Source organism: Ananas comosus, linkage group 7 (assembly GCF_001540865.1).
Source record: "Ananas comosus cultivar F153 linkage group 7, ASM154086v1, whole genome shotgun sequence".
NCBI lineage: Eukaryota > Viridiplantae > Streptophyta > Magnoliopsida > Poales > Bromeliaceae > Ananas > Ananas comosus.
Window position 1 is genome coordinate 12,509,397 of NC_033627.1, and position 26,386 is coordinate 12,535,782.

The 26,386-nt window shown below is 34.4% G+C and overlaps 3 protein-coding genes across 6 annotated transcripts; 1 reads left to right on the forward strand and 2 right to left on the reverse strand.

Annotated features, from left to right (window-relative positions):
- Window positions 803-5,843, reverse strand: LOC109713185 (protein BTR1-like). Its single transcript, XM_020237180.1, has 8 exons — window positions 5,654-5,843; window positions 3,866-4,104; window positions 3,691-3,791; window positions 3,167-3,360; window positions 2,499-2,614; window positions 1,989-2,132; window positions 1,294-1,355; window positions 803-1,210 (listed from the first exon to the last, which is right to left on the reverse strand). The coding sequence occupies exons 1-8, from the start codon at window positions 5,736-5,738 to the stop codon at window positions 1,132-1,134; spliced, it is 1,020 nt and encodes a 339-aa protein (XP_020092769.1). The 5' UTR covers window positions 5,739-5,843; the 3' UTR covers window positions 803-1,131.
- Window positions 9,242-16,416, forward strand: LOC109712335. 4 transcript variants are annotated; one of them, XR_002216821.1, is made up of 11 exons: window positions 9,242-9,383; window positions 10,624-10,846; window positions 11,223-11,394; window positions 11,878-11,963; window positions 12,122-12,164; window positions 13,096-13,152; window positions 13,586-13,679; window positions 13,785-13,849; window positions 14,250-14,305; window positions 15,764-15,973; window positions 16,125-16,416. XR_002216821.1 is itself a non-coding variant. In XM_020235850.1 (10 exons), exons 1-10 carry the CDS (start codon window positions 9,290-9,292, stop codon window positions 15,873-15,875), a joined length of 1,002 nt encoding a protein of 333 aa, XP_020091439.1. In that variant the 5' UTR covers window positions 9,242-9,289; the 3' UTR covers window positions 15,876-16,416. The 4 variants fall into 4 exon arrangements, 3 of the variants coding, with proteins under 3 accessions (XP_020091439.1, XP_020091440.1, XP_020091441.1); XM_020235850.1 differs by having other exon boundaries at window positions 15,764-16,416; XM_020235851.1 differs by having other exon boundaries at window positions 10,627-10,846; window positions 15,764-16,416.
- Window positions 16,596-23,520, reverse strand: LOC109713269. The gene is made up of 18 exons (XM_020237271.1): window positions 23,086-23,520; window positions 22,307-22,378; window positions 22,015-22,219; window positions 21,565-21,682; window positions 21,021-21,092; window positions 20,835-20,916; window positions 20,690-20,749; window positions 20,328-20,380; window positions 20,080-20,246; window positions 19,424-19,634; window positions 19,234-19,291; window positions 18,992-19,048; window positions 18,531-18,776; window positions 18,162-18,226; window positions 17,987-18,043; window positions 17,769-17,862; window positions 17,499-17,639; window positions 16,596-17,185 (listed from the first exon to the last, which is right to left on the reverse strand). Exons 1-18 carry the CDS (start codon window positions 23,518-23,520, stop codon window positions 17,105-17,107), a joined length of 2,274 nt encoding a protein of 757 aa, XP_020092860.1. The 3' UTR covers window positions 16,596-17,104.

Sequence of the window (26,386 nt, forward strand, 5' to 3'; positions counted from 1 at the left end):
TGTGTGGTCTAACTTTTTGGCAAAAATTCTATTAAGATAAAAATCAATCAATGCATTTTTTTTTTTACAAAAATAATTTAGCTTTGAAGTTTGTTACTATATAGTGTCTCAGTTTTATGAGAATAATAATAATAATAATAATAATAATATGATGATGATGAGGTAAGAATATGCAATGTAAAAATATTTTAACTTTTGATAATTTTTATGGTCCAATCCAAAAAAAAAACATATGAGAAATAATTTTCAAAATAACTTAGTAGTCTTTTCTTGATGGTGCCGAAATTTCGTGGTAATTCTCGAAAGCAGAAATTCTATTCCAGTATATTGAATTTTCTCCTAATTAGTGATTAAAAATATCAATTTCAAACAGTGGTACTAATATTTTCGTAGGTGTTGTTAAGTGTTTTGAGCTCCTTGGAAAATACAACTTCATGGTTCCAGGTTCAAGAAGCTTGGTTATAGCTTTTGAATAAGAAGAGATATTGTTCCATTAATAATAAATGTGATGGACTATTCCCTATAATATTCACAACAATGTTTATTCTCATTACTTATTTCCTCGACCATGAAAAATGAATTACGCAGTAAGAGCAATACATACAATAACAAATAAGTTTGCAAAATTTAATCAAGTAGAGAAAAGCATCGTGAACTAAAAAGTATGCCATTGTTGGCGGAAAACGTAAAGAAATTTCGCCATCTTATTGTTTCCGGGAAAGAGAAACAAGAAGCAAAACCGCGACCGATCCCTTCGTTAATGCGACACTAAACATTCAACATAGCAGCTACAAAAACAATGTGGATAACAAAAATTGTAACCTCCATTCCTCGCATCATGCGCGATGAAACAAAAGTTTTGTCGAAAAGACACTATTCCGACAAATCATCTTTTTAACAAGAGCTCAAAATATAAAAATAGAAATAAAAAATCCTTCAAAGAGCTTTTTTTTCTTTTCTCTGATCTATTTCATTTCCTTTCAAAATAGAATACATCTTTTGAAATATGCTTCATCCTTTAAACTTTTCTCACATCCCAAAAGAATATCAACTACCTCAGTGTTACCGAACACCCAGTTTGATAACACAAAATTTCATCAGCTGATAAAACATAAAACTTCATCAACTATCTTAACTAGACGAAACCTTCTGCATGATCATAGACTCCGCAGTACGAATTGCTTCTGCTGATCCAGTAATCGTTACTTTCCTATATCAAGGGAAAGATCGATTAGAAACAGTAATTGAAAAAAATATATATATATTCAATAGGTCCAAAGGAATCCTTAGTACCTATCGGAGGTGCCAGACATGAAATCACCCCTATCTGAAATCTTGATCCTAGCCCCGCTAACCTGCATTTCGAAAGAGCTTCCCAGTCTGAGCAAAAGATTGAGCCAATCTATCTACACAGTACACAATGAGGAAAACATTGATAGAAAAATATGATATTGCAAGGCAAGAAACCTAAGGTGTTTTACAGATTGATGGTAAACAAGTATCTTGTAGGAAGCAAAGTGTACGGTCTTCAGATATTGCAGCTCAGGAAGAGGCGCATTATTTCAGACATTTTGGATTCCGAAACAGAAACAACACTTTTGGTTTAGTACATGGCAATCTAAAACAATGGTTTGAAACCAAATTTAAGCAAAACACCTTGAAAGATATTTTTAATATGTAGATCCAAAAAACTGAAAGTGCTGAAACCGCCAAAACTATAAGAAGCGAAACTCTCAGACCTCAGGCCAAAACAGAGACCAAAAGCGATATTTCAAACCTAGCATTTTAATCATTCTTAGATTTTGGCAGCATACTCATATATTTTCCAGTCTGAAGTACAACTAAAGAGTAGCATATTGCCATTGTTAGCAGAGAACATATGTCAATCCCTTCAGCAGTTGAGAGAGAGGGAAAGAGAGAGTATCGAATCTCAGGGCACATCGCATGATTAAAAAAGAGATCTAATTGAGGAAATTCAAGAAGCAGACCTGACTAATCTCTGTTATATTCCTCCCACCTCGACCGACAACAGCACCAATATGCTCATCTGCAATACCAATAGTGACCGAGTCTTCCTCGCCATCATGGGACGCAGCACGTGGCTTGGTGGGAACTGCTTGTGATGTGTTTCTCTACCATAAAATTGAGAATATAAGTACCATTTACCAAATAAGAAACTGAACCTGGCACATCCTTTTGGTCTATTTGTTTGTCTTAATCATCGACCCAACACCCAAAAAAAAAATTAAAAAAATTTTAAAAAAATCAACATTACTAGTATAGGACATAAGAAAAGCTCCCAAAAGGAGAAGTGGCATGTTAAATGGGCACAAAAGCACACAAATATGTAATACTTTGATGAGTGATATAAATATTAAATTATTCATGAGATAGATTGTACAGAGCAAATATTATGACTTCAGGATTGCTTCAAACAGGAAATGTAAACACACTGACACAGAAGAAACTACTGTATGAAATGAATAAGTGTTACTAACCCTATTGTTAGGGAATCTTCCACCATGTCCATTCAGTCCATAGCCGATTGTGTTGTATGCTGTAGGCGGAATCATATAGCCAACTGGAACGCCAGGATAACCAGGAAAATTGACACCTGAACATTTATATTCGAAATGGTTAGAAGAAATAAGAATGGAATAGCATAATAACAGATAATCTCATCATATAGAATGATGGTTTCATAAGACTAGTTTTTCCATTATGATTATGGTAAATTGACCAAGCTTTCATTAAAGATTTCAAGGAAGGAGAAGATACCAAACAAAGAAAAGAACAAACAAAGATGAAATAATAGCTAATTATATAGTCTAGGTTCTCCAGGTATCATATTAGCAATTCAATTCAGTGAATGCCTCTTTTAGTTCCAGAGGAAAGAGTTGGGAGCAACCAATTTAGCTTCATCATACAACAAGAAAAAACAAACAGCCTCAACCATTCATCCCTGCACCAATTGAATCAGACTAAAGAACAGGAAAGCATCTAATAAGTCAAAATTGCATTAAATATCCTACAGAAACACACTAGACACCCTAAGTTAATAGTAGTTATTAACAGGCATTATGTAAGCAAACTTATATAATCTGATTGGCACAAGAATTACAGAACAAAGACACCTACAAAGTAGTTGAAAATTGGTGGAATTTACCTGCATATGGAAATGGGGAACTTAAATTTGGTGGATAATGAATATCCTCATTTAACTTCGATAACACTAGAAAGATAGCATGCATCTGTTCATCAAAAGACCCTGTAATTGTGACTAGCCTATCATGTAAGCCATTAAAATGATTATCTTGAGGTGATATCTTAATCCCAGCATGAGAATCTTCAATAAGTGACCTGCAAGAAAGCATGGTATGTAAGATAAACAACAAAATCAGAAAAACAAAATGGTTTTAACCTTCTAGTACAGCTGGCCAGCACATATACAAAAAGGGAATTGACAAGACATAATCAACAATAAAAGAAAGAAATTCATATGGATGGCAATAATGCCCTCCATTAGGACCTGGTTTTGAGAACCTCAATTCACCTAACAGCATTTAAAAGCCAATCCAAAAAAAAAAAAATCAAATTTCAGTTTCAAGCGCCTCAAAGTTAGCAAAGCAATTAGGCAAAGAAGATTTTTAGAAGTAAAAAAGGACAAATACTGAAATGTAGTAAGCATACTTTATGGTAGATCCTCCTTTTCCAATTATGCCACCACATGAGCTATTTGGAACAACGAGCCTGACTTTTGATCTAGATTCAACATCACTAGATTCTTCCGCCTGAAACGTACAGGGAGAGGGAGCTTTAGGTAAAATCTAGTTGAATGGAAGTAAAAGGATCACATGATACTAACCTCAGCGACCAACTTCTCAAGTATCAATTCCATTGCCCTGATTACTTCATCAAATGATCCAGAAATCATGATTATTCTGTCAGATGTCCCTGGAAAACACTCATTATTACGTGATAACTGAATACGAGCTCCTGACTGTGACTGAATTTCATTAATTGAGGCTCCGCCCTTTCCAATGATACTCCCTGCTGCCGTATTTGACACGAGAAATCTAATGTGTGTCGGCTTCTCCTTATCATCTGAAAGCAAAATCGTAATGAAAATCTTAACTTGATAAACAGTCTGATAAATTTTAAGGGATGAACACACAAGATAAAACATTGAAATTAAATAAACAGCATGAATCAATACTGTAAGACAAAAAATTGCAGAACAAATAAGTTAACATCGAAGATGATGGTTATACTTAAACCAGATCAATAACATAATACAGCCAGAAAACTATATTTGCAGTAGAAAACTATATTTGCAGCTGACACTTGAGACTCTGCATTTCCAAGTTCATGGTTAATCATGTTTCATAGGAATAAAAACTATGCCCACATAAAACCATTACAATCAAAGATTGTTATAAAGATTCATTCCTGTCCAACATTCTTCTAGATTCTCATGTTGCGGAGTGAAGAAGCCAGAGTGACAAAAATGATGTTTTGGATGTCGTCTAAAGGTGCTGGGCAGTGTATGGGATTGCCCATTGTTAAGCACTGTGCACCAATTTTGGGTAAGCAATTATCATATTTTAATAATTCATCAAGAACCCCATACAGAGAGCATAAGTTTCTTTCTTACATAAACAAAGTTGCTAATAGTATATTCTCATCAGCGACTTTTCCTTTATCATAATCAAGTTTCATAACTTCGCATGAGATATAGTTCTTGTCTTAACATCATAGACTATATATATGCGTACAATAAAGCATCCTACCCAACTCCAGTATTGACTTACAAATCAAGTTAAAAGATTAAAATGAGCCCCAAAAATTGCATCTAATTACATTGGTAAAAGTAAACAGACTTCCTAAGATAATTTCATAATTCAGTAATCTGGCTATTTCTATGGTTTAAAGACAGCATATTATAATGATAAGCTATGAAATTTCTGCAACAGAAATAGTTTCACGGAAAAGACAAAAGCATTAGTAATTGTGATCAATTTTCTTGGTTAAGCTCCAACGGGAAAAGTACTTCACCAATAAAAGCATTTCTATATCTCCTCACTGCTAATAGCCAAGTCTCTTTAACATTTCTCTTCCCTTTTTGTTACACACCATGCGAGATGCTCTTAAATGTATACCTGAATATATGAATAGCTCGGTGGTTCGGTTGCTAAACAATAGTGAACCACATACTAAAAATGGCTAAAAAACTGCAACTAATTAGTAGGAAACATAGTGGAAACCATCCCTAAATACCGAACAAACAACGTAATACTAGGGTTTCTCTTCGGTCAATAGAAACGGCAAAATCATGTAAAAATCAATAAAACCCACAACGCATCCACGCAGATGCTAGCAATAACCATTAATTGCACGAATCCACAACATCAACCGAGCATTCCTCTTGCCAAAAGTAGGGTTTTCTGATTCCAAGTACACAATCCAATCCTCTAATCACTCAGAAGCACATACAACCATTAAATCGAACAGCAGAGATAAGAGAGATCACTGCTACACATCTTTGGAGCTCATCGATAAAAAAATTAGGTACAGTAAAATCAAAAAACGCACGAAATCGCGAGGGAGAAGGGAATAGGAGGCGGAGACGAGAAGGGTATGCGATCGATCTCACCATGGGCGGGGGATTTGAAGGGATTAGATCGCTTGGTAGCGGCTTCGGGGGAGGAGGAGGCGTAGGGCGAGGAGGGGGACTCCATGAGGACGAAGAGGTGAGGAGAGAGAGAGAGAGAGAGAGAGAGAGGGTTTCCTCGGTCACACCATTTCCGAGGGGGAGGAGAATGAGAGAGAGAGAGAGAGAGAGAGAGAGAGGGAGGAGAGAGAGAAAAGAGAGAAACTGTTACACGGAAAATTTTGGTGGAATTTACGAAGACATCCTTCAACTATAAGTTATTTACTATGGGACCCGTACTTTAATCCATAAATAAATGGTTTAATTACACTGTAACGTACTTTACATACTTTTTAATTTGGATTAATTTCAAATAGCTCCCTGTAAACATATTAAATAGCAAATATGCTCCTACAAAATTTAATTTTTCTTATTTATCTCTGCAGAAGTCGACTAATATGTATATTTACCCTATGCTTTGTTACCGTTAGAATCCCGTTTATTTTTAACAAAAATAAATAAAATGATATTTTTATTATCACAAATATGTCATTTTAAAAGTCTCGACTGTTAGAATTATATAGAAATATTCTTTCAAAAAATTTCAACGATTATCTTCTTTTTTTTATCATTATAAATAATATAAAACGGGTAAAAAAGTCAATTAACTTATTCACAAATTAAGGTTAAGTATTTTATCTATAATTAACTATATTTTTCTAACAGATCCTAACAATAGGAATATATTTGAAAATATTAAAACTTTTGTACGGATAAATATGAAAAGTTGAATTTTGTAGGAATATATTTATTATTTGATATGTTTACATAGAGCTGTGTGTAATTAACACTTTTTTTTTTGTATATGATTCTATTTTTTTAAAGACACTACTTAACTATTATTTTTTCAATTCTTACACTATAAGCATTAGATCTATAATTTTAGATAAATGCCGTTAAAAAATACTAATCAGTAGAGCATATATTCAGCTTATTTCAACATAAAATAATAAAAATATATATAATTAATAATAATAATAAACTAAAAATAACTTAATAGAAGTTTTCAAGGAATCAATTATAAAATTTTATTTTATATTTTTTTACTATTAATTAGTATTTTTTGATAAAGTTGTTAGATTTTATTTAAAAATAATAGATTTGTTAACAACCATATAGAGATCGACAAAAAAAATAATTGAGTATCTCTATTAAAAAATTAGTAAATAGTAGAAAATTAAAATAAATTTAAAATACAACATAATATTAATAAAATATATTATCAGATTGACAAGAAAAAATCAGTATTTCTATTAAAAAATTACAAAAATAGCACTAAAATATAGTACAGTATGGTGTAATTAAGATAAATAAATTTGAAAAGTTTTTTGTGTAAAAATTTATGAAGACACCCATCGATTATCAGGTATTTAGGACGAGGCCCTTTACTGCTGCAAATTACTTTCAAATTTTTTGTTTGTTTAATATTATTTTTATTTTTAAAAATTATATATTATCTAAACGATAACTTAAATTTTTTTAAAATTTTACTATCTATTTTCTGAAAATATTTTATTTAAACTATTTGGTATATCTTTTAAATTTTTAACCATGTGAATTACAGAAATTAAAAAATTATCCAATAGTTTGAATTAAATAATTATAGTCACCCACTAGAAACCTTTTTTGGTAAAATATATAGAACTTACTGGAATAATCATCTATTTCGGATTATCTAAAATTTTAAAGTTTTGATTCTGCTATCTATTCTTTTAATTTATTTGATTTGAACCAAGTAATGAATTTTTGACTTTTAAGTTTAAATTTATCATTTATTATTAGTAATTTAATTAGTGTTACTTATGTTAATTCATGCAATTATAAATTTGCTAAATTAAGTAATTAGCTTAAATTTATATCAAAGAACTATCATGACTTCAATCAGACAAGTTAAAATATTAAATATTCAAATTAAAAATATTAAAAGTTTAAATAGTTGAGTTAAAATTATCGATACCTCAAATAAATTCTATATATTTTTACCATGTGGGTATCGGTATTGTGATTATTAAGGATGCAAACTATAAGCATCCTTAATTATCGATACCTCAAATAAATTCTATATATTTTCAATTCTTATACTATAAGCATTAGATTTATAATTTTAAATAAATGATAGAACTAAAATTAACCTGAAACTATTATGATCTGAATAGAAATAGAGCGAGGAGGTAGGGAACCCCTCCTACCCAGTTTTGCATCTCTAATAATCACAGTGTCAATACACATATTCTACCTTACCGCCTGAATGAAGCAGCTAACCTGCTTCGAATTCGAATTCACCCTGACTTGAAGAAAATGGAGCGGGAGGTGGAGGATCCTTCCCCCACCCTGTCTGCATCCCTAATAATTACAATGCCAATACCCACATGGTAAAAATATATAGAATTTATTTGAGCTATAGATAATTTTAATTCAACTATTTAAATTTTTAATATTTTTAATTTGAATATTTAATATTTTAACTTGTCTGATTGAAGTCATAATAGTTCTTTGATATAAATTTAAGCTAATTACTTAATTGAGCAAATTTATAATTGCATGAATTAACAAAAGTAATGTTAATTAAATTACTAATAATAAATGATAAATTTAAACTTAAAAGTCAAAAATTCATTACTTGGTTCAAATCAAATAAATTAAAAGAATAGATAGCAGAATCAAAACTTTAAAATTTTACATAATCCGAAATAGATGATTGTTCAAGTAAGTTCTATATATTTTACTAAAAAAGGTTTCTAGTGGGTGACTATAATTATTTAAGGATGCTTATAGTTTGCATCCTTAATAATCACAATACCGATACCCACATGGTAAAAATATATACCAAAAAAGGTTCGATACACACACTCCCCTACTTACCGCTTCATCCAGGACAGTAGGGGAGTGTGTGTATTGGCACCGTGATTATCCGGGATACAGAATAGGTCAGGAGGGGTCTCCCACCTTCTGCTTCATTTTTTTGTCGGGCCGTAATAGATTCGCACGAGACTAATTTTAGTCCTATTTTTATCCTCTACTTATCGCTTCATTTGGGAGTAGATCAGCACAGATCAAAGGAAGAAAGGGTTTTTTTTTGTCTCCCTCACTATTTACTTGGCGGATTTGGAATAAATTATATATATATTTTTTTATTTTTATTTATCATTTCATTCTATATAAATCAGAACGGATTGAAACGGAAACTCTAATGCATTTGCATCCCTAATAACGACTCTTGGCCGATTCAAGCAACTTGTGTATTTGCCCCAAGAAACATTTATTTATTAAAAAAAAAAAAAAATTGGGGAATGCGCAACGTACTTTGTATCCGTATCCGTATCTCATTCAGTATATTAGACACCCGCCATACTATGATCTACAGTTATCGAGACGGCCACAGTGTAACCGTTACATATCACGTTTGTTGAGTCTGACACGTGGGCCCCACATAATTCATAACCGTCACATATCCCCTTCGTACGACCTCTCTCCCCTCATTGTATAAATACTCCCCTTCCCTCTACGTTACATTTCCTCCTCGTACACAAACTCTCTCTCTCTCTCTCTCTCTCTCTCTCTCTCTCTCTTCCCAACCCCATGGAGGGGTTAGAGGGGGCGCTGCGCCCCTTTGGATTCCCAAAGGGTCGTCGGAGACCGAGGATCCGAAGAGCCCTTCATCTTCGCCGCCTAGGTTTGCCCCTTTACGCTTTCCCACTCTTTTCGATCGGAAACTCATCATGTAGCGTGCGATTCGGTTGTTCCCATCCAATTTTGATGAATTTGTGTGGATATGTTTGTTTTGAGTTCGAATTATTAGGAATCGGACCTAATTTTGCTCATTAACTGGTTAGATTGGGGACGGGATCGATCTTGCATGGGGATTCTCATTTAAAACCTTATTTTGATTATGTACTTTTGATTCGTATATTGGTTCTGTCAATGTTGATCTTTTTGGATCATGAATTATGTTATTCAATCGTATGATATAGATTGGATAAAGCAATTGCTTGTAGGAGATAAATTTATGCATCTTGAGAGGTTGATAAGGATAATAGGGTTTGTAAATGCTGAAAATTACTTTCTTTTTCTCGAGTTACAAATATTATAATGACTAGGTAATCATGCATTGGGTGACAACTACACAGGGAAGTCCTACCGCCACATCTGATCTTGGTTCTATTCAATTGATCCAATGTAAGAGAAAAGTTGCTCCGCTGAACAAGTTAGGGGTCAGTTATTGTGTTCTATTGTTATATTGGTGTGTTGAATCAAACTTGGTGCTTTTTTGGCCTTGTTGGATCTTTCTCAAAAGTGTCATTTGAGACTATGTATGGCTACTCAAAGAAGCACTAACAACTTTTTCATCAAAATCCTCCTATGAAGTAGCTTCAAATTGGAGTGTCTAGTTTTGAGGCTGAACTGGTTACTTTAGCTCCCCTCCGTAAGTCCATAGCAAAAGTTTTATCCTTTTCTATGTAAATGCCTGGCTTCTGCCTTTCGAAGTAAAGATACTATTTGTGAAGGATGACCCAATAGGCTCTTAGTGCAGACAAAAACTTGTCTTAGCTCTGATACATGGTATTTGAGGATAGACTCTCAACAAGCTGTCAATCGTTGAGGTAGTCAAATGTAGAATACTTCTGCGATGAACATGATACAATTTTACCATTATTTTTTCGTCAAAGTTAGTGCTGGGAAATAATATTCCTGGAGATCATACATAATATCTGAGAATAATCTTTTAACAAACAGTCAGTTATAGAATAAGTTTACTTTCACTAAATAGTTTGTTTAAAACTTCAGACAAGGATACTTGGGCTTATATCTACTTTACATTCATTAGAAAGGTACTGTCTCTGTTACATGCTAGGCATCATTGCTGCTTGAAACTAACATTTCTGTTTCTTTCTCTGTGCTCTCGAATTTTTAAGTAGGTCCTTCCAGAAATATAGCACCTGGCACAGATCAAGGCAGGGATGGTAATCAGGAAGAAATGCTTGATCTTTCTCTAGTTCAGTGTAACATGCCTTGGAACGACAGAGACACTACTGAGGTTATGCTGAAAACTGCGGAAGTGCCTGTCATTGAAGTTGACTCAGCTACTGATATTCATTCGGTGGATTTCTGCAAGGACAGCCTCACTAATAAAGCACGGTATGTAATAATGTGGTTAATGTAAATCTTTGGTAAATACATATATACCTTACCTAAACTTTAGCTCATGCTAAATTGGGTACTTGAACTTAAAAAGTTTTGCCTTTATGGCCTAACTTTCCAGTTATTTGACTGAACTACTTCTCTGTCAGACTAAACATATATTTTAACTTTTTTGACGAAATATTCTATCATATAAATATTCTGTCACTTTCGATAGAACATTATTTAACTTTTTTTTTTTTATGGGAACTGTTAAATTTCTAACTGCATTTGCATCACTGCTTCTTCCCCCTCTCTAATTCACTTCGATCAATTGATTGGCTAGGTGATCAACTTACTGATTTTCAGTAATTGCTCTTCTCATATAATGCAGGGATGGTGGATCATATTTGAATGGTCATATTGTAACCGACTCTTCTGCTGGACCATCATCAGCTAGTTCTGAGACGTCGGTAGTTCCGCCCATTGAATGCACTGCTTCTTGGTTACTTCCAGGAAACGTGGTTTGGGCTAAAACTGCTTGTCATGAATGGTGGCCTGCTGAGGTAGCTTATAGATACTCACATCAACATTCTTTTGATCACCATTTTTATGTATCTTATATAGCATCAACTGCACAATAGACCTTGAAGTTAGACCGCAAGTTCAATTATGTTCTTGGATTTCAAGTACAATTTAGTTCCTGAAGTTGTTCTCGTGCAACAATTAGGTCCTTCCATTAGTTTTAGTTTAATGTCTGAACTAATATATGTCAGCATCATTGTTAGAGTTTGCTGACATGGCAGCCTTTGGGGTATCAGGTAAAATAATGATGCTGACATGACTCTTTTCCGGTGGACTAGCAGAAGTTCCTAATTATTGCACAGAAGAGATTCAGGGACTAATTGTTAAACGTAAACTCTGAGGATGTAATTCAAATCAGGGTCAGATTTCATGCACTAAGTTTGTAGCTAACTCCTTTTTTTAATTTTTCTTAAGAAGAAAACTATCATAGTTTTACATTACTTGATTGAATTCAACTGATGCAGGTCATGGAAGCAAGAGTTGCTCTTGAATGCACTAGAAACTATTCTTCTCGCCATGTTTTGGTGCAGCTTTATGGGAGCCTTGAACAGTGAGTATAGTTTTGTTTCCTTAGATTTATGGGAAGTGGGAACCATGACTAGTTTGTATAGGTTTGTTTACTGTAAGAGCTTATTTATGGTTTATAGCAGCTGTAAATTCTCTTACCAGTAGCTAGTGTACTAAAGGAATGCTTTTTGTACTTTTCAGTGAATGGGTAGATCCAGATAGAGATCTATCGGAGTTTGACTGTGTGAGTCGTTTAATTCTGTATAACTTTTCTAGACAAATACTGAAATTTTTTCAAGGTGGCATGTTCAGGAGTAGGTTTAAACATAAAAACTTTTGCTACTGGTTTCCTCAGTTTTCGTTATTTAGGATAACATATCAGCTACTTTGATTGATGTTGATGCTAAATTTTTCTTCTGGACATAATTCCACAATATGCGCTCTCTTTAGGCTTACTTGCACTAATGGCAGTTGAGTCATAGAATGTATGTAGATGCATACATATGATTTTGGGAAATTTTCTGAACACCATTGAACTTTCATGCTTTTGCAAACAGGCTTGTAAACTCTCAATATTTGAAATTTGCCGACTCAGCTTTTTGTAATAGTGTAATTCGCTCTTCTTAACCAGAAGTTTTAGAGTGGGAATGTAGTAAATATCCCCACTATCCCACCAAACACGGGATTTGTCAAATCACCCAAATATCCCCACCATTTCTTCTTTTTTTTTTTTTTGAGAGAGATAGGTAGCACGCTACCCGCTTCGTTTATTTCATTTAGAAATAAACTTAGCTGGAAATATGAATCAACTAGGATTCGAACTTGGGTCTCGAGTACCAACCACCAAGCCCTTTGCCACTTGCTCTAGGGACGGTTGATATATCCCCACCATTTCTAAGATAGCAATCCATGGGGTAGGGTGGAAGTGCCCACTCCCCATAGTGAATACTTTTAGAAAGTACTTTTACCCTTTCTAAGCTTAGTCAATAAAAAATTGTTGAAACTATCTAACCCAACATAAAACAGTAAGTAAATAGTTATACCATTTGTTAGTCTCGCTCTTTATCTAGATTTTTGAAATTAGTCCTGCTAATGTGAACAAAGTATGTGGAAATTAGAAGTTTCTCCAGGATTTCTTGTCTGCATCTGATGCTAGAATATTTTGGTGCTTTCAGTGCTATGAAGAAAGGAGCAAAAATCCTTTAAAATCATTCCAAGAAGCTCTTAAGCAGGTAATAAATCATGAGAGTGGCCGAGACATTTCTTATTTCAAGATCATGTTATTTGGGCACACTGCACAGTTGTTCTTACCCATGTTAACTTCGTTTCAGCTTACTTGCTAATCTTTCAATTGTTGCAATTGGTTTACCTTCGCGTTTGGCAATCTTAATCTTTTGGTTAATTTCATCCATCAAATCTGATGTTAATATACAAGTATCAACCATCTGAGTGACTTTGACTTTCAATATGGCAGTTATGTGGCTATTACGTTCTAATTTAACGCTGATTTTACTGAAAGGGGTAAGATTGCTGCGGACGCAAAGGTTAGGGACCCAACTGTAACAATTGGAATTTTGGAGAGCAAAATGTGTCTTGTAATAACATTGTGACTCCTAGGGCATTTTACTATCATTACTTTTAATTGTCATGAAACACCTCTCCCAGGCCTTGTGCAAGCATTCGCTTGCAAGCTCGCGAAACTCGCCACAGAGATCTTCTCCAGAGCTGAATAACTTGGTTGAATACGGCAAAAAACTTGGTACTAGAATAACACGTTGTGATCTACATTGTTTCCTTTCATTGAGGCCCCATACTTTGAGCACATGTAATTGCTTTATGAGATGTGCGGTACTTTTGAGTGCAGATCTAAGTGAGTGCGCCGAAGAAGGTAGAGGGAAAAGGAAAAAGAAGAGGAAGATTCATTTTGATGTAAGTTTGAACATTTGTTCTTACTTCCGTTACTTCTTTCGACTAAATTTTTTATCCCATATGATTTCTTAGTTCTTACCTGATTGCAATTTGGTCCCTTTTCTTTCATTTAAACAGATTAGTTCCACGCCATCACTAAATCCGGTGCTGTTAGAACTCTCTGTAATCCTTTATTTTTCACAAGCATAATTCCTAGCGGACGCTTTAGGTTTAGCAAGGCAAATGCGCTAAGGATTGGAATTGTAGAATATCATACAAGTTAAGCGACTAATGTGCTTAAGCGAAAGAATAGGGACCAAATTGCAGTTCATCGAAAGTTGAGGGCATTGCCATGCATTTCACTACCTTTTTCTCTATTTCTATGCAATCTTAACATCCAGTTTTTTAAAACTAATTTCAGGAATTGACCTTCACCCAGAAATCGAAAAGAAAAGATCGACGCCTAAGAATAATGAGGTACCTCGGTCTATCACCTCCTGTTGGATCTCCTTTCACTCTTTCGCATTCGAAAACTGCTAATTAGATGTAAATTACTTCATTCCTTTATTTTATTTAATTTTTTTTATTTGTGGTTAAAGTTGGATTTTGCTGGTATGATAAGTTCATTAGAGATTATTTATAGGCCAATGCCGCTGTGTTTATTTATTGGTCTTATTTTTTTGTGTTTAGCGGTTAATAAATGATTATCTTGTGGATCTAATTATGTTTGGAAATGTTCTTGTGAACTTCAAAAATAACAAAAATGTCTTAGAAAAGATTATACAAGATATAGTAGGGGTGTTTGGCTGCGCGGTCGCCCGCCTGTTTATGATCTCTCAAAAAGGCGCGCCCGAACAGTCCCTATATTTGACTCGGACACTGAAACCACTAATGCACTCGAGAGATATTACCATAATAAGTTTCTAGTGAACTTCTCAATGTCTATTTGGCCTCGCTTCTGAAACCGTGAGAACAAAGTATAATAAACTTAAAAAAAAGAAAAGAAAAGAAGTTTAGCACATTTTTATATCTGTGCTATATGGTTTCGTTCTAATCACTTAGGGCACGTTTGGTTCTGAACTGAGTTAGTGAATCTTTGGATCAACCGAGGAGGCATGCTGTAAGAGATCTGTGCAGCGTGATATCACTTACTCCAATTCTAGTCTAAGGCTTTGATTGAGATTGCAAGAGGAGTGCATTATTTACTCTCAAAAAGTAGAGTAGAGTGTTCTAGGAAAAAATTCTATTTCTTTTAGTTGAAAATATACTTGCTGAGATTTCATCCAGAGATTATTGTTCTCTTTTACCTAATAACATTAAATATGTCTCAATATCAAATGGATTCAGAGTTTATAAAATTTCGGATATGGATATTCGTACCCGCTGACATCTCTAAGTGAAACCCATGTTGAAGTGCCTGATCGGTTATATTGGCTTGACAATTAAATCTCACTTCAGAAGTGCCCGAGTTTCGAATTCAGCCGACTGTTTTCATAAATCAGAAGCTCATTTTACCTTTCCGCCATATAAAATATTTTCTAAAAATTTCAAAAACGCAGGTGAAACTTTGCAAGTTTTCCAATAAACCAATTGGTTCCGTAAAAAAAAAAAAAAAACCAGCACGACCAATCAACTTTGAGAATTGAAAACATGTGAGTCCATTAATATGCTGCAATAATGACACGTGCAAAGGTACGTAAAACGTAAAGAGAAAGAAATGTTTAAGCATCGTCAGTTTCACTCTTTTTAGAGGAGCAGAGAGCCGCGCAAATTGACCGTCGGTTAATTTGTAACTGTCGTTTTTGGGTTAGGCGGGTTCACATCGGATTGATTTCATTACTTTTTCCAATAAGTTTAGTTATATTCAGATAATTTTATCGTGTCATATTTTAGCATTGCGACCGCATCATAGGTCCTCATCTTTTTTAAAAATAGGGGGAAATGGAAAGGTGCACAGCTAGCCCTAGTACTGGTTCTTAGCATATCCCTGAGATGCCAAGGAAGCAAAAGAGAGAGAGATCTAGAAAGGGGAGGGAGAAAAAACTAAAGAAGGGCGGTGGTGGCGGCGGCGGCGGCGGCGGCGGCGGCATATCCTAAGAAGATGCCCATCTCCTGCCTTTGACCCATGTTTCCTTCTCTCACTATGTATGTTTATATAGAAGTCTTTCACTGTGTATGTACACATTCAACAACATTAGTCACAAAACTCTCTCCCTCCCTCTCTCTCTCTCTCTACTGGATTCTTTGTGGGTGCAACTAAGCAATGGTGCTCACCTTGAACATGGCATTGTTCCAGTCTCTTTAGCAATGAATTGTCGCGTCGAGGAGCAAAAAGAACGGTGGAGGCCGCCGGCTACGACGCACGCCTTTCGATGACAGAGGGTGGTTGGTTTCTTCTCCCTCTCTATCTCCTGCAGGGCAACTCAAATCCTTTGACCTCTCTCTCTCTCTCTCTCTCTCTCTCTCTCTCTCTCTTCTGCAGGGCAACTTTAAACCTTTGGCATTCCTTCGATTCATAATATTTACAGCAGTTGGTGTTGTAGCTATCTAATTTATTAACTGCAACAAAATAAAGGGTCTTTGTTGAATCTTATATCTTGTATATTCCAAACTCTTCATCAAGTAAAGACCATGTTGTAGCAGCTCATCGCTCAGAAACACACTTAACAACAAACAGCTATTTATTACATTATAATTATCGCAACCACCAAGCAAGAAACTGTGAGTCGCATGTGTAAACCATATGGCTATTTCCTAATCACCAACATTAAGAAGAGATCGAATCTGCGAATTGTAGCATTTTAGTGAAAATTTTCTCACCTTAGGACTACTAGAACAACTAGAATTTCAGATGAATCATTGACAACTTTACAAATATATCTTACAGAATCATCAAGTGAGCAAAACTGCGACAAAATTGAGAGTCAGAACCAATAGAAGAGGGGGAGGAACAAAAAACAAAATTAAAGAAAAAAAGCAGTATCTTTTGTCTTCTGTAATCTTAAACTTTGCCTGTATCTCCAACTATCTTCTCTTTACTTACATCTCTCGTCACTCATTATACTAACTTATATAGCTTTGTCGGCTCATTATACTAACTTATATAGCTTTGTCGGCGTGATCGCGTCCTATATGTTAGAGAAACCTCCTATGTACATTGCTGAGAAAAGCTCTTGAAAAATTGGCCCTTCTGTGGTATTATAAAACAAAAATCTCTGTTTCCAAAATTGCTCTGTTGTGCTACTGAGAAGCAAAATTTCTTCCTTGGCAAAGAATTTAAGAAAGAGGGAGCTGCTTAAACAGGGTTGATGTGCCTTCAAAGACGGTCGCCGATGCGCCATTAAGATATTTCTCCAACTGCAAGAAGAGTACGAATGCTTCGTTAGTCAACCACATTTCTCAGGAGATTACTATAAGTGATAGCTACAAATTTAGTACCAAAAATTTGACCCAGATTTCAATTTCTCCCTATGAGTTTCAAAGTTATCATAATTCAACAGTGAGGTTTGACCCTTGTTTCAATCTAATCCTTGCGGACCAAAATCTTGTGCAAGTTTCAGGACAAATTTGTACCAGTGGAACCATGAGAACGAAATTGGGATCATTTCAGGAAGTAAATTTGCAACTAATTTTTCCATAGAAATGCAAAAGTCGCAGCATAAGAACTTACCTCATCTGAAGTTATTTTAGTGAAGCCAAACTTCGTAGTCCACATAGATTCAACATCGTCAGCTGCCGGGAGTACAAAAATTTTAACTTTCAAGGACACTAACAGCTTCTCGATGCAGGAAAACAGCGCTTGGAAGTAACCCTACCAAAGGAAAGGAAAAAGATATATATATCAGTAAGCGCTTAAATCTCTCGGTTTTTTACATTTTACCATGTATCTCCAAAAAAAGAGAAAAAATAAAATAAATAGAGAAAGCAAGTTCAAACTTACCAATCCTTGAGTATCCCTCCTAGTAGCGACTATCGGTAGTTCAGCCACTTCACCTCCCAAAACACGTAAGAGGCCCGCTGACACAACTGAGGATCTGCATTTACAAAATCAAAACTTCTCTTTAGTAAAAATAACCAAAATTGAACTCAAGATCACGGTTTTACATAGAACTTGTTTTGCTTTCGATAATCTTGTATTTAGAGATTAATAACTCTTACCCCTCAGTTAATACTGCACAAAGCATCCTACTGAAGTCCTGATATCTCACATTCTGTCTGCCGTGTCACGAAATCAGAATTAAGGGAAGTATTAGAATTGACAACGATAAAATAAAAAAAAAAAGGTTAAAGAAGATTAAACTAATTAAAAGATTGGAAAAAAATCTTTTCTCACCCATAAACCATTGGTGGAATAAGATCTGCTCCAGTTGCAGGGTCAACTATAGGATCGAAACACTCCTGTAAATCGACAGTAAGAAATGAATAAGCAATGCCAAATAACTGCATATACATACTAATTTCTTTCTATGTATTGTACTAATTTCTCTGTACTCTAAGGAGACATATCGGTATCGTTTATTTTCTCAAAAAAACAAAGAAAAAAGATCCATATAATGTTACAAAACATAGCAAAGTGATATCTAATGAAAGAGCCAAAGTGAAAGCAGTGACTTTTATAGGGAATTTCCTACAGTTTGTCTTATTCATATGTGTACACATTATCATCCATATAAATATGCAATTATCATGAGGGAGCACATACTCGAAAAATGGTGTCTGCTCCGGATAGCAATGATTTACTGTCTTCTGTAGCATTTCTACCGGCAATCAGTCTCCATTTGATCTCATCGTTCACATCATTATTCAAGCCTCTTTGCGCACGCTTCTTCCTAATGACTTCTGCCTCTGAGCATGGTAGGGGCTCCGCTTCACGACGAAGCACTTCTCGCAACTCAGAATGAACTCGACCGCAATCAGCACAACAGAACCACTCCCCTTCAGGCAATTCCTGTAACCAGAAAACGAATATAAAAGAAAAGAATTAAGCCAAAATTTTCTGTTTGGTTTTGCTTCTGGTGGTATCAACTATATTTTCTGTTCTGGGGTTTTATTGTTCCTTAGCTAGTTTTACTACTAAACAATGACCAACTTGAGCAAGCAGTGAATATCACAACAGTGAGAATCTCATTTCAAAGGAGAAAGTAGCAGCAATCATGTGGTTACCTTTAAATCAGCCATGTTGCGGTCTCTTAGACACCCTACATGATATTCCTTCTCACACTGAGAAATTCATGAAGAAGTTACAGTTAGTCAAGGAGAAAGCCAATTATGTAAGCTAAGTATACAAGGAAAAAGAAAATAAAACATATACAGTTTTCTGTAGGCCAAATTTAAATCCTTGTTTGTGCCTATGTTTACTTTAAAATTGTTCTATATATGTGAACGTATGAGAATAAAGAACATACTTGGTCACAGATCAGCACAGTATGATCGTCAAATGTTGATTTGCTAAAATCATGTGACCTGAAAAAAGAAAAAAGAAAAAAGAAAAAGAGGAAAACAATAGATGGTCAAAGAGACTTGAGTAAATTAGCACCATAGTTTAAAGACTACAGAATACAGACCGAAGTAGGTGAACAAAGATGAACTGCTTACTTGCATAACACGCAAACGCTATGGTCTGTGTCTGATATCACGGCAATCCTTATACACCGCTTAAATATCTGTTCTATGGCATCGACACCATCAACTCTCCCAGCAGCTCTTGCATTATAATTGTAAGCCAGATGCTTCTCTCTTTCGTGGAGATTACGGCAATACTGACAATACCAATCTCCTTCTGGAACCGTCGATAAACCAATACATTCTGCAACGTGCATGTAAAAAATGTATTATAAGATTCATCGTTTTCACAAAGATGACATTAGAAAGCATTATGCATCAGGTAGGCAGCGCCTGAATAATTCGTCGAGATGGGAGACAAGAAAGATAGTGTCAAAACCATTTAAGATGCATAATAGCGTATTTTTGTGAGAAGGTGCAGTACCCTAAATTAATGCAGATCCAACCTCAAGTATAGATACATATATCACATAAAAGTATTTTATGATGCATGATTAAACATTGAAAGGAAGAAGTTTATAAATTATCTGTAGATCCGAGAAATCTTTGACATCGCCAGTTTGCAACAAGAATGTGAGAAAATAGGAAAATCAGATAAAAGCAAAGTGATCATGAGATGCAAATTGCTACATATAGATATAATAATTCCGCAATGTCCCTTCACAATATGACAAGCATAATGCAAGTACCTTTGTGAAAAGCTCTAGGGCAGAGATCACAAAGGAGAAGATCACCCCCATCTGCGCAGATTCTGCAAAGATCGTCGCTTTCACTTGTTGACAACTTCCTTTCTTTTGATAGTGACACTGATATTTCGTGTAGTGAAACTCCATTTGATGTGTAGATGTTATTGTAACTGATTCAACCGAAAAAATAAAAATGAGAAAGAGTGTAAATAATGTGTTAAAACACGAGGTACTAAAATCGCAAAACTCACGGTTTTCTTCTTGGTGCGTGACCAGCATGAGCTTCAAACTGTGAAGCACTGACCTGCTCATTTAGCAAAATGAGATTTAGCTATTTGAATTAGAAATACTAAGAAATTAAATGCAGGAATTATGGTGATTTTATTCTTCATCCTTGAAATTAAAACTCTATATCCCATTAACCTATGAGCAAAGTGCCTTTCCGGACACTGCTAATGAAGGAGGCAGTGTTAATAATACCATAGTTTAAGCTGGCAATACATTTTTTCAGTATTTCAGGGGCCGAAGTCGTGATAGTCATTGGGTTCTTATTTAAAAAAAAAAATTTGGAATAGCTAAAAACATCAACAGTTGCAAAGAAAGAAAGCTTTACCACTTTATTGCAGCACAGGCAATATATTCCATGATTTTTGATATAACCATCGAGTATTCTCTGCAAAAGTGTAGCGGAAATATTTTAGACAAAAAGAGTACAGAACATCAAGGTACAACAATAATATAGCCGCTAAAGTGACTACCTTTCCAGCAACGTAGTAGGCTACTTCAGTGCCCTCGGGCAAAATCTCATTCTTAAAGATCAGTTTATGCAATCCAAGGTCCCTAATGAGAAATGAATCAAAAAGTAAGCAAAATTTATTGACAAGCTTTAGAAGAAGAAGTGAAAGGAAAATGCCGACACTGAAGTAACATTACAGAATACCAACTTTTTCGTTAATCTACCAGTGATGCATTTCTTCTTGCTGGATGATGCAGTCTGTGATGTGCTATCCGATAACCTAAAGAAGAACAAGTAAATACGAATCAAAAGTCGCATCGGCAAGCATCAAAGGTATTCCGCATGAAACGAGTGATTAGATAGTCCGCAAATTAAAAAAAGAGAAATTATATGCTTAAGAAAGGTTATGGCAGAAACACTTCTAATTATACATTCCCAAAAGTTCTCATTTATTAGTGTAAGGGAATGCAGAAAAAACCCAAATTTTATCTACATGTTAAGTAAGTGGGCCTGCTTGTATTTGTGAGAGTTCATAGTCATAGATAGACAAATAGGGATTGTGCGACATCTAAGTTGAAGTTTGTAACTATAAGTAAATACAATCTAGGGCAATATTTTGTGATATAGAAAACAGAACAATAATAGTATAATTACACATGGAGATAATGTGACAGAAAGTCGCGTACATGAATATTTTAATTACTTGTACTGATAAAGCAGCGCTTATTTAAAGAGTAAGTGAAGACACATACTTGGGCTTCTTGGGCAACCTTGCATGCAATGAACTTGGAGCATATTGGGATTGTTGCGAGTCAAAGCACAAATCGCATAATGATGCGAACTTCCCAGCACGCGAAGTAAGAAATGACTCTGCAAATAGTATAATACATGTTAGCTTCTTTGCAAATACAAGCAAAACCTGAATATTTGCTACAAACAAAATCTAGGATATTTATGTATATGTATATCCCTTCAAAATCATCTATTTACATATATACCCGTCAGTTTCTTATAAAAAATCCTTGCCTTAATTTAGGAATTGGAAACTTGATTTTGTAGAAGAGAAAATTTGCAAAAAAAGGGAAAATTTGAAAGTAAATAAGTATAAGATATCTGTACGAACTTGACTCTCTGAAGGGCAAAACAGATATCAGATTTTCAGAGATTATATACCTGTAGAATCTAAAAGCACAAATCCTTACCTTTGCATTCTTGACAAGTAGTGGGTTTCTTCGCGGTCACTGGGCCAATTGCATTTCGTATCGCCTCTTCCAACATGTCCAGTGGAACACTTTTGCATGCCTGCAACACGTCGCTGAGGCTATTTCCGTTTTCCAAGCATATGAAATCTGCAAAGTGCTTCTTTGTGCTCCCAGCATGCTGCTGGAAATTATGAGCTGAAATAGCCTATGTTATCGACACAAAATCAAATTTTTATACCTCACGAAACAAGAAAGTATACGAACTAGAACAAAGTGAAACGAAGATACTCACTTTGGAGCCGTTACAGGAAGAACAGAAGCACAATATTTTCGTCCCCTTGATCACTCCATGAAGCACTGGTTGCTGTGTGCCAAGAAAACCAATTTTTGTCAGAATTGTATGGTTAATAAATGCGATAAAAAGAGTGCGATTGTGAGCAGAAAAGACAAATATAGAAGACAACGAAGTGACATTCAACATTCATAATTCTCAGCTCAAATTTTAGCAAAATTCTACTCCCAATATCCCAAGGCACCAATCTTTTCAACCATGGTATCAAGCTCCCCATATTAATGAAATAACACAGATGTGTTCCACTCCATGCCATCTAAAAGGAAAGTGATTCGAACTTTTTGGCACATGTCCTGCTCTATGCGAATACATCAATCCTGATAATTTAAGAGTCCTAGTTTATGCGGAATCAAGCTCAACTCTTCAATCTATGTTTCAAGATTCTCTAATCTAATTAAATGCCACCTATTCAATCTCACTAAAAAATAGAAATTTTATCTAATCCAGTGGCATTTATTTCATTCGACATGCAAAAGATTTGTAGATTCAATCTAATCTCAACTAGTTTAATACAAAATTACAAATAGAATTACGAGTCTTATCTCCTGCGTTAATGGATTATAGAGTTTTCCCTAAGATTTTGTTACCTTCCAAGATTCTTTTGTCAGGATTTCCAATTTAATAATTTTCTGTTTCATGCATCAAAAAAGATCAAATCTTGAATGGAAAAAATACAAGACGCGGTACATTAAAAAAACTTAGAGAAAACAAAAACACACCGAGGAATCGGAGACAATGTATCGAACGGGCGATCCCTCCAATATTCCGGTCATAAGCAAACCCCGGACACTATTCGGAACCTTCACAAGACCGATCTTCTTGGACATCTTAATCTCCATATTCCTCTTAGGGTTCATCAACTCCCCCACAACACTCCCGAAAAGATCCGAATCTTGCGTCAACTCATCTGATCCGCTCGCCACGTAGGGGGCTGCCGCCTCTGCCTCAATCGGAGGCGTCGGAGGCGAAATCGGCAGCAGCGGTGGCCCATTGATCCGAGGAGGATCTCGACCGTCCAATCCCCTCACCTTCTTGCGACGGCGATCGGAATCAGCGGCGGCGGCGGCGGTGGCGCCGGAGAAGAGCCCGCGCCGCTTGGTGCCGGAGAAGGGGCCGCGTTGATCGGAATCCGATGCCGCGTTGGCGTTCGCCATGGATCCAAGCATCCCGGAATCGATCAATGTGGGATTGGAGAATTAGGGTTTGTAGGGTTTATGGAGAGGGGATTGGGGAATTTTTAGGGTTTATAAAGCAAGGAGAAGGAGAAGGAGCAGAGGCGGAGAGTTTATTCGACACGAACTCGGAAAGGCGCGGAGTCGAGTTCGAGGAGTTAGTTATATAGGAGAAGCTTTGCTGCACCGAGTTTACCACGTCAGCGAAAAGGTTTTAGATTTTTTTTTAGTCGTGGACCGAAAACGCTTTCTATAGGCCCAGTCCACTGCACCTGGTCCAGGCACTAATTTCTCGTTATTGAGCCGAGGTTGCGTGCACGTGCAAGCCACGTGCATTCTAATGGACGGTGATCAATGGCTTCATTATTTTTTATTGGATTAATTAATTAATTGCACCGTAGCGTAATCTTTTTAATTTTTAATTTTTAATTAGATTAGTATTCATTATTTATTATTTATATTTATTATTATAGTTAGGTTTTTTTGTTAAAATAAATAAATAATAATTTTGACGAAAATTGTCATGTCAATGTCAAACTAAAATAAATATTACAAACTCAATTTTAAAAATTAAAAATCTATCTATCTATCTTCTATTACTATATACTAAAATAGAACCCTTAATGAACCCTATGTGAAAAGCTGACACGTGGCGCTCTATATGTTTGCCACGTGTCAAGCTCAAATATAGATTTTTTATTTTAGAAAAAAAATTAGATTTTTTAAGAAAATAATATCTTTTACTATATAAAAAATCTACGTGTCAAGCTCAAATATAGATTTTCTATTTTAGAGAATATTTCAAAGTCACCTATAATTATATTGTGCGGATATTACTACTTTAGGGAATATGACTACTTTAGAAAAAATAATTTGTTTATTTTCTATTTTAGGGAGATAGGATACATGCAACGATAAGAAAAGCTTTCCTGAACAAATTTTATATGTATCAAATATTTAATTTTTAAAATTCAATTTTTAATATATATGTGTACCTATTATATTGATTATTATATTTTATTTTTCTAATTTATCAGATGTCATTGGGAAGCTTTAAAAGATTACGATACTACTTGAGGATGACAAATATGTGCTCATAATTATAATATATCTTTTAAATGTTTATATGTTTTTTTTCAGTTAGCTGCTTATTATTATAAATAGATGAATATCCAAAACAAATTATATTGTATTTATCAATCTGATAACTTTATAATACGACACTCATGTCTACATCTTAAATAACGGTACTTTACGTTTTTTGAGAAACATAGACAAGTCTTCAGATTTATGCAATAGAACCAGATTAATGATCACTCAATTGGAAAAACACATACTAGAAGCAAAAGTGATCTCTGGGAGCAATATTGGATAGAAGGTGTTTATACCCCGTATGGTGATTACTCCATCAGACTCCAAGTTACCATTTAAAATGCAACGAAGACAATTCCCGTTGGCTATTTGTTTTGCTATGACAATAAACAAGAGTCAAGATCAATCGTTATCACATGTTAGCTTATATCTACCTAGATCGATATTCAGTCATGGTCAGTTATATGTTGCAATATCTAGAGTTCGAAGTAAGGATGGATTGAATATTATAATTTGTGATAAAAATAGTTTGTTATCCAAAACCACAAGTAATGTGATTTTTAAATAAGTGTTTCAGAACTTAAAATAGGTGAGCGGTTTATTTTTCTTCATGTTATTTCAAAATTTACAATTTTTTAACAATTCAACTCTGTCATTTTTTTAAAAAAATAAATTTAGATATTTTTCTAAAAAAATTCACTAATATTATAATATTTATCATTTCACTTATTTAACAATTTATCTATATTGTTATTAGAGCAGGTACTTTCTATCTTCATGCAACAAAATTTTTTTTTCTATATTTTCTTGAAGACCAACATCTATATATTTTTGAATCTTAAAAGTTTGTATGTCTCTCATATACGTGTGCTTACTCTAATTTGTGTCAAATATGAAAGTTTAGTTGATCTCATGCTTAAATATTAATATCATTTGTAATTTTTCATATCAATTTTAGTTATCATTTTGTTTTGCACATCAATATGTAAATATAAATTGTTTTGCACACCAATTCATAGATAATAGAGCAGGGTTGAATTTTGCTTTTTACTTGAGTATTTACTTTGGTCCATAATTTTTTTTCTCTAGCTTTTGTATTTTAATATGTACTATAAGTCTATAATTAAGATTAATAGTATGTTTCTTTATTTGTTAAAAAAATATAATATTAATTAAAAATTTTTTTTTATCATCACATAATAACTTTTGTTATTTTATATTATTATATTATACGTGCATCGCACGGGTCAAATACTAGTTAGAAATAAAAGTGACAAAAATGGCATAAATGTTGGTAACCAATGGCCCCATTTAAGCAAGATTGCTAAGTTATAAAAGTTAAGTTAGTTTTTATCAAACCACAAAAATAATAAAAGATAATGATGCTAAATAAATAAATCATATATATTTTTATAGTTATTTATACTGATTCATCTAATAATAAGCATTTAATTTAGGCCCTGTTTGCGTGTATAAAATACTTATTATATTTTTTATGTTTCACTCAAAAAATGTGTAGTTTTGAAATATTAGAAATATGATCAGCTATTTAGAATGAATAACATATTTAGCTTTTACATTATTTTGTAAGATAAATCTTATTATCCAATCAAATTATAAATGTCAAGACATTTTCCTTAATTCAAATCAAACAATAAAATTCTCATATTCTATTCCGGTATCCAAATAGGAATTTAATCTAATTTGTAATATTTGATACCTAAGTATATATACTATGATAATAAATTTGGAAAAT